This window comes from Colias eurytheme, chromosome 9 (genome assembly GCF_061535395.1).
Source record: "Colias eurytheme isolate Ceu_HAF_F1 chromosome 9, ilColEury1 Martin Lab GWU primary, whole genome shotgun sequence".
In the NCBI taxonomy this organism is placed as follows: Eukaryota; Metazoa; Arthropoda; class Insecta; order Lepidoptera; family Pieridae; genus Colias; species Colias eurytheme.
Window position 1 is genome coordinate 3,941,446 of NC_142988.1, and position 12,709 is coordinate 3,954,154.

General features: G+C 32.1%; 1 protein-coding gene and 1 long non-coding RNA gene across 3 annotated transcripts in view; one reads left to right on the top strand and one right to left on the bottom strand.

The window, feature by feature from the left end:
* Cen (cerebellar degeneration-related protein 2-like) overlaps window positions 1-12,709 on the top strand; it is a 78,828-nt gene that overhangs the window by 47,092 nt on the left and 19,027 nt on the right. Inside the window, exon 1 of one of the 2 annotated variants that reach the window (XM_090105821.1) lies at window positions 9,869-10,195. The exons of the other annotated variant lie outside the window; for it this stretch is intronic. Within the exon in view, the coding sequence (XP_089961947.1) occupies window positions 10,114-10,195 (82 nt within the window). The 5' untranslated portion in view covers window positions 9,869-10,113. Of the gene's footprint in view, window positions 1-9,868; window positions 10,196-12,709 lie in introns of those variants that run through there. 2 annotated transcript variants of the gene reach the window in all.
* Window positions 5,441-7,244, bottom strand: LOC149905727 (uncharacterized). Its single transcript, XR_016457049.1, has 3 exons — window positions 7,078-7,244; window positions 6,534-6,670; window positions 5,441-5,654 (listed from the first exon to the last, which is right to left on the bottom strand). It is a non-coding gene; the product is annotated as an uncharacterized LOC149905727 (long non-coding RNA).

The following is a 12,709-nucleotide window of genomic DNA, read 5'->3' on the forward strand; positions in this document are numbered from 1 at the left end:
AAATTAATTATCTACGTGTCTGCATAAACTATGTTTGTATAGCTACAAATAAGAATTAGTTAAAAAAAGTTGAAAATATTGACAGCTTTTAACACTATAACAGGAGCATTACGTAAAAGTACCAGTTTTCACCATAAGGGATTGCAAGCTGAAAACACATAAATCAGATTTCAAGCTATTATAAAATAATTACATCGCAAAAAATTATGCCCCTATTAAAAAGTCAAGTGAAAGTTTGCAATAACCTGAAGTTTATAGGTTTGTTCGAAGATTCGGACGAATTGATGATTTCCATAGAAATTTAATAGAAGTAAAGTACATAATATTAATACTTACGACTTACAACAAAGTTACTAATGTTGAAGGAAATTAAATGAAAAGTCCCGTATTGAGCTATAATATTTTACTTACTTATATTTAGTTAAACACGATTCAGTCACGTATTAGCAAATGCTCAAATAATGTCATATTGTAAAATCTAAATTGTCACATATTGTAAGTAAATAAGACATAAACATTTTAATGCTTTGGTATGCGGTGAGAATTTAATTAGATAATCCGTCCGCATTACACTAATGCGATTTAGCAGTGGATTACCGACGGAATTGTGCTACACGCATTCCACGTTGATGAGACACTATATTAGATTGATCTGTTGCCGTTTTTAATCAAATTCGCAAGAGACGTCAGGAAATTCGAAATCATTAAACATTTACTCTTAGCTGTAATGTAAATAGTTTTACCATAATTAATAGTAATACCATAAGCTTTCAGCTTACATGGTAAAACTATTGACATTACATTTAATTTCCACTATGTTTAGGTGCTGTGAAAATCAGTTGCATTTAAATTTTAAAGTCCTACCACACCGCAAGTAATAAAACGAGTAGGAATATTATTCGGCTTTTTGTATGAGAATTAAGAACAAACAATTAGATATTAGATAATTCTACATATTTTCAAAAGCCAGCTATCTTAACATTCCTAACTTATCTTAACAAGTAATTAAAACGCGAAATTAAAAGCCACACTTTCCACGGTTACAAAAAAGACAATAGATATTCGCACATAAAAATTTGTCTTTACGTTCAATTTGTGGGACCGATCATTTGCTTATCGAAAGATGATTCTTCTAGTAACAATAGTTTTCACATCTCACGAGGCCACGCGACGAAACCCCGCCTGTAATCATGATGTAGGTATCTAATCTTAAATCGGAGCAATGCAAATGCAATCAACTCAACTCAATTATTGAATATCGCGTGCGACACATTCCATTGTAATACGTTAAACACTGTCGATCTTGTTTTTTTAAATGATCTAATAGATGAAAACGCAAGTAATACAGATTATACCTAGATGATTAAACTTCATAATTGAAGGTTTGGCTGTTACATATACATAGACAAGATAATTAATATGCACTTATGGAAACATGGACATACACACATCCACCCACACTCAGTCACATACACACACACAAACACACACACACACACACACACACACACACACACACACACACACACCACACATTCATTGGGTTGGCTATCCCCCTTTTATTTTTATTTTTGCCTTTGTATAAATTTATTTTATCTTTACCTTTATCAAGACCTCAATGTATTAAGGGAAGGGACTGGCTTTCTTAACACAGGCTAGGTATGCCTAGCAAGAGAGCCAGAGCTCATAACCAATATTGTATATCCAAAAGGTGAAATAAAGATTTATTTTATTTTATTTATTTATTTTTTTTATGGAAAGAGCCTTATAGTTAGATTAGATTTGTTTTTCTACTGAAAAACAACTACGTAATTTTAAAACTTATTTCATCCGTAGAAGTGTTTGTATGGTTTGTATTGTGATTGTAAATGATTGCAATTATTTGGTAGAAAAATTAAAAGACACGTATTCATATTTATTCAAATAGATTATATTATCTGTAATTTATTGATTAAAGTCTAATTAATTATTTTTGGTTGAAATTGTATAAGTAGGTATCTTAAAATTTGCAATCTTGAAAATTACATTAAATAAATTCAAAAACGAACGAATTTTATGTCTCTATATTATCAATATCAGACTGTATTTATGTGTTGTTGAGTCAAATATTAATTTAATCAAACTTAAGTGGTAAATGTAGGTACCTACACTTATAATTTGCTTGTTAGTGATAATAAAAAGATACCATTACATAAGTAGGTATCAACAAATAAAATTAACCAATAACAACTACATACTTACGTTACAACGATATATTTATACTTAATCATCCTACTAATATTATACTTAAATGAGAAAGTTTGTATGGATGTTTGTTACTCTTTCACGTAAAAACTACTGAACCGATTACAATGAAATTTAGCACACATATAGAGGGTATAAACTTGGAATAACACGTAGGATTTCCGGGATAAAATCCCGGAAATCCCACGGGAACGGGAGCTATTCGAGTTTTTCTTTGAAAACGCAGGCGAAGCCGCGGGCGGAAATCTATTAGGTAGTGTAATATGTGTATATCGCCTAGGTAAAACATTTCATTTCAATGAGTCAAAAATTTCCAGAAACTCTGGGGATTTAGTTGAAAGTTTTTATTATAAACATTGATAATTTAGTAATTAGGTATAGTTTTCTGTAGTTGACCTGAAAAATAAATTCTATACTATAACCACAAAATTACAATATCTATACTATATAGCTTCATTAACATAATAGATAAAAGCAATGGAATTTTAAATAAATAAATTGTATGTATTGAAATTGGACAAATACCAAAATCACATTATATGCATATTATCTTCTGCTCTTTAACAACATAAGTATTATCAGATAATACACTAGTATAATCAAGTTATTACGCTCGTTATTTTTATGAGAACTCAGTCTTGTACAATGTAAATTATGTTTTTTTGAGTAGGTACCTATTAGAGGTACCTAGGTACCTAAAATTAGTTATTTTTTATACTCTTCTAATTTGTATAACATCCGGTTGGGTATATATAAATTATAAACATACCCATATGAAAATTAATATCTTATTTAACGAGCTTTCAATAAATAAGTGCCAAAAAGGCTAACAGAAAAACCAATCGTATTATTTTTGACAAAAACGAACAGGATTACCTTTGACTCTCAAAAATGTTGAGTCACTACCACATTATTTATTAAATCTTATTATACCTGCCTATTTTTATAAGATAAAGTCATAATACATTTCAAATCATTAAGCAAGACAGTCTCGGATTTCTTAATTATTATATACTAGCAAATAGCAATGCCCTGCGGTTTCACCCGCATAGATAGCGATATCGTTACAGTGAAAAGTCTACTATAGGTTTAATTTTTAATCACATGAAAATCACCTTTAGGTACCCCGTCCCGCACTACGGCCTTTTTTTTTGTTTTAGTGGGGAAATCTTTCATAGATACCCACGGCCTCCGGGGGAGGGGTTATGTCGGATTCCTACCGACCAAAACCCCACTGTGTTCCGTCAAGACGCATATTGGTAGAATTCCTCCGTGACCCCCGCACTACGGCCTGCTCGAACAGTATACCTACTATTTTCTGTAGATTGACACTTTTAAAAATTCGTTATATCTTTTGAATGGAATATCCAATTCTTTTCATTTAAAAAGTATTTTGCTGGTATTGAAACAGTCTATAATAAAACATCATTTAATGGGATAAGGATTAATATATGTGTATGGATAACATGGTTTGATTACTGTCGGCACTTCTATTTACTTTGAAAACGTAAAAAAGTTGTTGTAGTAACATAACTACTGAAGATGGACATATGGTATCGCGGACTTTCTTGTAGATATTGATCCATTCTATAATACCGTAGAACATTTTTTTGTTCTATCTTCAATAGATTCCGCAGCGCACGCGATGACAGAAGTTTTATTGAGGATTTTTTTACACCTTGGGTTACATTATTGCATTTTTGGTAAGGATCTCTAATTTTTTTGAAAATGCAATATAGCCTATGTTGCTGAGTAAAGATGCAGCTTTCTAATGGTGAAAGAATTTTTGAAATCGGTCCAGTAGTTTTTGCGTGAAAACCATACATACATACATACATACATACTTACAAACTTTTCCTCTTTATAATATTAGTATAGATTATTCAATTACATATAAAATTTAACAACAAAACATGCTCGTAAAGACCATTGTTGTCTCGGCGCTCTTCAAAGAATGATGTAAGTCATTAGGTTAGTCTATTAATGATTTTAAGAGCCGTTTACGTTCTCTTACGCAAGGAGCTTTCGCTCCCGGCCAATAAAATAATGTGACCATTGTAATGTACCTGAATGAACCATTGTTAATCTTAAGGCGAAATACAATCATGCTTGTGCACCTTTTGGGCTACGCCCCCTGGGTGGAGCATAAGAGCGCGCGGGACGCTTCACAAAAATCCCCTCGCCACGCCATACAACTGAATAGATGACGGAAACATACGGAACTAACGGAGGTTCAATGAACTTTACTTATGGTACGGGAGCCAGGAACAAATTTTATGACCAAGTTCCTCTCAAGCGGTAATTAGTAAAATGCATCAAAGTATAGTATTATGAAGCCTCGTGAACGTCAGCTGGAGCTCGGTTGGGGGGAAGAGCGGTTGTAGCCTCCCGTATCAGCTGACGGTTTTTCCACCAAGATACAGCCAGCTGACCTATATATTTATCCACAGTTACATATAAGCTATCATCAGGTAAATTTTTGTTTGAGAGGAAATCACGGAAAATAAATTTTTTCTTTCATGTTCGAGACACCAGCTGACGTATAATACACCATGTTGTAACCAGCTGATTATTTTTTTTCGTTGAGATATTGGGTTAGCTACAATTTGACAAATTTTTAGCTGAGAGGAAATGAATGAATGAATGCATTTTTTTTCCTACGTGCGTGGGAGGCTACAACCGCTCACCCCCCCATCCGAGCGCCAGCTGACGTTCACGAGGCTTTATAATACTATACTCTGAGGCGTCTGACGAATTATCTCTTGAGAGGAAATAATTAACCAAGTTTGCAACTGGCTCCCGTACCATTATATTCTTATATTCGCGCGGTTAAAGCTGAGTAAAGCGATCCGGCAACGTCTTTTCGTTGCCGGGCCCATCGAACTATAAAAATCGACCTTTGTTCCTTTGCACGAAGGTCGATTTTTAATTGGCACAAATCTGGTTACAAAAAGTGAGCTTGTTTTAACTAAATTATTTTATGATGTAATTATTTGTTATTGTTAGAATTGTCGCTACCTACGTTACTAGCTTATTTGCAAATCTTTGTAAACAAATTTTATAGTTTTTCGACATGGGGACTTTACGTACAATATGATAAGTATTAAAAATACATAATAGAATAATGCTATTTACGTTTCTTTTTTACATTATTATCGGTTTTAAAAGATTAAAAAAAAAATGGGTTTTTGTTTTTATATCATATTTATTGAAAAAAAAAACAATAATAGACAAAAAATATTATTTACAATTTTGATTATTTTTGAATAAATATATCCGACATTTTGATATATGGTTTTGTTACCATTTTATTGTTCCAATGTTTATCTTCTTGATACGACTTCTTCACCTTGTTCCGTAAATAAATGTCTCTTGCCCGTTACTTTGAGCTATCCTTGTGCATTGAGGTGCTGAAACAACCATAATAAGTTATAATATGAGAAAAATTAATTGATAATACCTCTTATAATACCACGATTATTATAAAGATACTGTCATCAAAACTAGAAAAAATTGCACAGCTGTGTACGTTCCTTTGTCGCTTTATTATCCTAGCCGTAATAAACTCGATTGTCGGCGTCATACATAGCAAACTTTCTGAGAAAATCGTTCTTTTGTTTGAAAAATTTTACGGTTGACCGCAATTATTATAACAAGTGCTTTTATAAAAATTAGTAAAAAATTTCGCAGCTGTGTCCGTTCGTTTATCGCTCTATTGTCCTAGCTCGTAAAAAAGTCGATTGTCGGCATCATAGTTACATAACTACAAATTTTTCAAATATTTTTTATATAAAATTTATAAGTAATTATTCTTATGCATTGTCTTGGGATTGCTCACATGTGTATAGAATTGTTAGTAGATCAGCAATAAGCCTAAAATAGCATGATATCTAATAAGTAAAAAAAATACAATTACCGGTGCAGTGAAAGACCTCAGACAATAGTTATAATACAATAATAATAATAAAAAAAAAGTTATACGCAATAGGGTTGAAATAAAAATTGTTTCTGATCTCACTGGTAATTACCTACCCGTCAGTGATAACTTACACTAGTCTGAAATATTCCACTATCTTCAATCTTATGACTTACTAGCAGTCCGCCCCGGCTTCGCCCGTGGTACATATTTACGTTTTCTCTACATAAAAACCATCCTCGTACTTCAAGGAATATGATAAAAAAAGAATTATCGAAATCGGTTCAGCTGTTCTCGAGTTATGCGCTTACCAACACATTTTGCGATTCATTTTTATATATAAGATAAATAAATGACATAAGAATAAACTTACACAAAAAAAGTACTATGTGAAACTGTCTGAAGATCCACATCAGTTTCTGGTAATCATGGTTGGTCTAAAAGACCAACGTGTCTTTATTGCGTCCTGGCTTGCAAGCTGCACATCGGATTTTTCGTGGTCGCACTTCGCTATTAGAAATAAACACACAAATCAGTAGTGTATTTATTGGAAAATGAAATCTCAAAAAACAACAAAAACATTACCTATTTATACCAATAATAAAATTATAAATAAAAATAAAGACAGAGTGCATAAAATTATAAAATCTTGAATTGTGCGTTGCTAAATTCAGACTTTGTAAACATATATGTACTAATACAAAAATCATAAATAGGTAATGAAATCTCAAAATATGACTAAAATAATATTACTTATTACAAATAAAAATAACCACCAGATTTTCATTTATGCGTTTCTCAATTTAGACTTGTAAACATATACCTAGTAATCAAAATATTTGAAGTTGAAATCTTTAGACTTGTAGCGACCGAAAGACATAATAAATATAAATAAGCATGATAAACATTAAACTTACCTATTTAGATTCAATAACTATAGTTTCTTCATCTGCCTTCGCAACATTTTCTTCCTAATGTTCTCACCATCAATGTTTTGGCCACCAAAATTCACCATGATTATGAAAAACTTTAGTAACACTAACACTAAATCACGTATGCGAGTAGACAACGGCACCGCGCGAAAAAGTTGTACAGGACTGCTCTCTGAGACGCGTTGGCGTCGACTAACAGGAGGCGGAACGGCGGAAGCGACCGGCCTGCGCGCAATTTTTTGCTCATAGTTTATAAATATATTTTTTTTTAATTACTGATGTATTAATTGAAAAATCTAATCCCGTACGTCACTCAAGAATTGAATGGAAGTGGATGTGGATAAAGTTTCATTGATATTACTTTACTATTGTCCAAATGAAATTGATTGATTGTTTAATTTTTGGGCAACTTCACAACGTTTTTCTATCGAGGCAAATTTTGCCAATCGTGTTTCGGTTCCCAAACGTCACTAAACAAACTCTTCAATTAAATAAATCGATAAATAAAAAAAATCAAATTCAAAGTTTTTGAAGAAAAAAATTAATTCTCCGTGGACTCGAAACGTCTGTTTTGGGTCTCATTTCGCCTTAAACGTAATATATATCCGAACATCAATTGTGCTTCATTGATTACGTAAATAATAATCGATTTTATTTATTATCCGGTTCATATCATCCGGTAAAGTCTTATCTGATTACCGTTTAGGCAATTGAACTAATTTAATTATCACCGAAAAAGATAATATTATAAGTTATAACTAGCATAATAGATTCATTCTTTGAATTTTCTTCCATCACCTGAGTTTATTTATGATGCAATTCAAATAAATAATTATGAACCATTTATAATATTTCATAGATATTAATCATATTAGTCAAAACAAAATTAACTTTCACTTAGGTATATCCGTATATACGAAATTCTTGTTTTATTTCCCTTTGATGCTAGTGATAGAATATGTACATACAATTGTGTAGCTTTTGCAAGTAGTAGGCTTTGTTATAGGTAGGTATACAGTATACTTATTGTTGGAATCGTCTTCATCATAAAATAAAGAAAGATGGTGGATTGAATTTTTAATAAAGAACATTGACGAGACATTTGAATGTAAAAACAATCGTCATCCAACAAGTTTTTTACAACAATTCTCACATCATCATATATACAGGGTGTCCCACTGTTGGTATACTAAGCTCAAAGGAGGTTATAGTTTTGCATAAGCTGAGTACGTAAAAAATAATTAAAAAATTCCAGACGCATTTTTTTTTCAAATAGATGAATTCTTAAAACTCTATGTGTACACCCATAACAAGCGAGCCGCCCAACTTTGCCACCAGCACGTGAGCTATCGTTTAAGATTATGTTTTCATAGATAAAATGCTCATATTAGAGAAGCGGTATATGCCGGCTGCGCGAAGCTAGAGAAGAAAACATGGATTTTCAGGAAAAATTTAGCAAGAAATTTTGGACGTAAAATTTTTTTTTTAAGTATTTTTTACGTGATCAGTGTATGCAAAACTACAAGTTCCTTCGCGCTTAGTATACCAATAGCGGGACACCCTGTATACGTTAACTAAGTCGGACTTTAAACATGGTAAATAAGAACCACATATAGCAATGATGTCATTATTTATACGGAATAAATATTTATAGCTAGCCATAAGTCGTTAGGTACTGCTTAAAATGTAAAAAAATGTATACACTTCTGACTACAAAAGGTAATTTCAATGTATAGTTCTCACTTTAATTAACTTCATCATCAATAATAATTTAACTTTACATATTTCCTTATAACTTTACCTGTAATAAAACCATAAATATATTAATACTAAATACTAATTTATAGTTTTATATGAGATTAACTGTTACTTAACTATTTCCCAAATTACATAATCTCAGTAGTAATATTTTATAATGTCGTTTGAACGTAGAAGAGGATTTCAAGCACAAGATAATCGTGAGTGTACTAAAATTGAGTTTATAAAAAATACAATACTTGATAGTGAAAAATACTAATACTTATAATATTAGTAGGTATGTAGATTTAAAGCATAGGTACATTAAACATAGTCTTAAAGTATAAAAATTTAAATTGAAATTAGTAGGTACATAGAATGTAATGTACAGTATTTAACATAAAAATAATAATAAACACAGTATATAAAAAAGAATATAATTATGTATCAACGTATCATCGTGTATATATTTTGTCATTAAATTATTTCCTACAAAATTATGCGCCTACAAAAATGTAAGCGCAATTATGTGTATTAGAGTAAAGGTATGATATTTTTATTCTATTATTTTATTTTAATTTACGTATCGAATTAATATCAATTTCCCTTCTTTAATTATTATTATTTTGTTTTGCTTTTTTTAATTGAAAATGAAAAAAAAATGAAAAAATATTTATTTGGACCCACATTATAAAAAGTTTACATACATGAGACACACGACAATCGCCTAAACTAGGTACAAGACCTGTGTATAGGCTGTTAGCTAGACCTGTGCAATTAAACGATGAAAATAAATATTAATATGTTACAAAAACAAATAATTTGATTGCCTGTCTTCACGCAACTGTCGTGTGATATTAATTCATAATGTCCTTGGTCAATTAACGTCGGTGAGCAATTGATTTAATGTTCCACATGAAGTGTGATCTACAGAGTATAGTGTCGAGTTCAGTGATGCAAAGCGTCCCGTCGACGCCACTACGCCTGCCGTATCGACAAGTACTTCAGTCCGCGCATGCGGCATGCGTACTACACAAAAAACGCAGGCGAAATCCGCATGCGCCCTGCGTTTTCGAGTCCGCTTTAGCCTGCGAGTCTTGCGACACGACTCCTCTTTGGGTGTCGCATAATTGATTGTCCACTCGATACTGACATTGAACGGACTGTGCGCGATAGTCGTCTATTTAAAATATTTATTAAATATCTTCGTGGTCGCTAAAGCATGTGATGGCGTTTACTGTGATAGTGCATTAATGTGATACGGTGCTTAATGGTGTGTGAAAAATGGATGTGGCGCGAGATAAATCTGGGATACTAGAGGATTTCGATGAAGAAGGCATTAATTCTCGCCGGTGCATGCTAGATGGTGAGTGATGGAAACAAAACGTTTGATATAAACTCCTATAGATGTAACCTAGGGTAGAATAAGTTTATCTACCCTATTACATTGAGTTTGCTGGGAGTCTGCAACGTGATCAATCTCACGAAATAGTCCGAAGAATATTGATTTTCCGCGCAGCTGACATTGGAGACAGGGCGTCATGTTTACACGCCAAGTAATGCCTCATTGTTTGAATACTTTTCCATAGTGACTCATTGGATTATTATGCCATGCATAATTTTTATACAACTCAATAAGTAAAGCCTGAATGTCTACTGCAAATATTTTATACTTATTCCAGTACGACACTATTAATTCGTCTAAGGAACAAAGAAAATGTTCAATAAAAATGCGATAATTAATACGAATGTGACCACGATCAACATAATGTATATGTCCTTTTATTCATTTACGAATTTAAAATTTTATAAATCAATATTCAATACTCTAAAATACATTAGCTTATTATTTGTATCGGCTAAGTATTTCCATAAATAATCCTATTAATCTAATATATTCTTACTTGACATAGCTAAGTAAGTGGTTTCAAAGTTCAAAAACCGGTTATTAAAATATAATTTTCATGTTTACATATTTCAAAATAAAGTCCTTTGACTTGTTATTAAAATTCAAATGTTCAAAATTAAGGCAGTATTCTAGATAATCTTAGAGGACAAACGGAGGATCTGAAGACAGTAGCGGGTTATATTTATTACGAATTAATGATGATGATGATGCGATGCGCCTAGTTAATATTCTTATACTTAGGTTCTGAAGGCTCAGGCAGATGGTAGCCGCATTTAGCGAATGATCCTTGAGAGTTGCGTCTGATCCGTGTAGCGTGCCGCGAGGTGCGTTCACCCCAGCTCCCTTAGTCTTTTATAGGGTTTTAAAATCGATACCGACTCCCCTATGGAACCGGTTGATGAAATGCAATCCTTTTTTTACTTTTTGCCTCGAATTTATTTGCGACCAATCATACATCTGGTGCATGTGCAGCCTGACCCCTTTTAAAAGGGGCATTCGTTATGTAATGTGGGCGATGATAATGCGCAGTGCTTTTTGTGATGGCTGACATATTAAATTTTTAGGAATGTACTATTTTAATGGTTTTTAGAACGTATTATATTTTTAGGTATTACTATTATAGTTATGTTGGCAGTGATACATGCTAATTATTGAAGAAGAAGAAATTGGATTTCTTATAATCATGCGTACTTACCTAGTTCATGAGAATTCATGTACATTTGCATGCCTTTCTTAAAAAGTATGCATCATCTGCATCTATATATTGATTTAAGGTAGAACTTTACGAACTGGGAATAGAAAAAGGTTAAAGAAGGCTTAACAGTAGAAATAACGTAAATTTTTCATATATTTGTCGGCAGATAACTTTCAACGTATCATATTATATGATATAAGTTGCAAAGGGAATATCCTGAATTTGCCAAGTTACGTGACTGGCCGGCTATAGATTCCCAATGGACGTTAGCTAAAAGTGGCACACAGATATTATATTAGATATAATAAATCATTTGTAATCCGCGCAATCACGCAAAAACGATAAATAGAATAAATGCTTTCATAAATATTTAATGGGGCTCTTTTTTCCCGAGTTGGAAAAAAAACGAGGCTGCGAGGAAAACATCGAATAAATTACGCGACGTAGGATCAAGCCTCCCAGGGTTGCTGCAAAAGAAATAATTATTCCCGCGGCTTCGCAGCTGTTTTACAGCTGATTGTCGCCAGCTGACGTCACAACTTAAAATGTATTTTAATCTCGGGTCATTTGTTATAAAGCCTGATAACACTAATTAATCGTTATCGATTACCAACTCGTGGACATATCATTGTTGCTTAATAGTTTTATGAGGTAAATTGTTTTAGTATAGCCCAAAATATTATGCAAACCAGTGCAAGATTTTATCCTTATCGATACCACATTTCTTGTTTCACCTATTGTTATTTTAATCAAAGCATACAGTTCTAAGAAACTATTAAATTTAACCTTGTTATTTTGCAATGCAGGAATTTAATTGTTCATACGTTTTATCTAATGCTAAATAATTCGTTTGGTCCATAAATGATGAAACAATGAGATGAAAATATATATAAAAGTATGTATATTATAATAATAAATACCTACTTGAGTTTATAATTATTTGTATAACTATTAACTAGCTACGTAGGTACCTTTGTCTTATATAAAGAATCATTCAACTATAAGTCTTTGAGTTATCTAATTAGTAATTACGAACAAAACTCCATTTTTAATATTACAAAATTAATTCATATGAATATAACGGCGCAGTTCCTTGGGAAAAATGCCAAAAAATGTGCTTAATACAATATGTTCACACCACAATTATATGCGTCTATTAATTATAATTAATTTAGGGTCGCTATTATAGTTTGCTAGCAAATTGTTTTTATACAAATATTTTCTAGCTTTTACACTTTAACTAAAGTATTTTTGCAAAAGTATCTAACGCAAAAAAG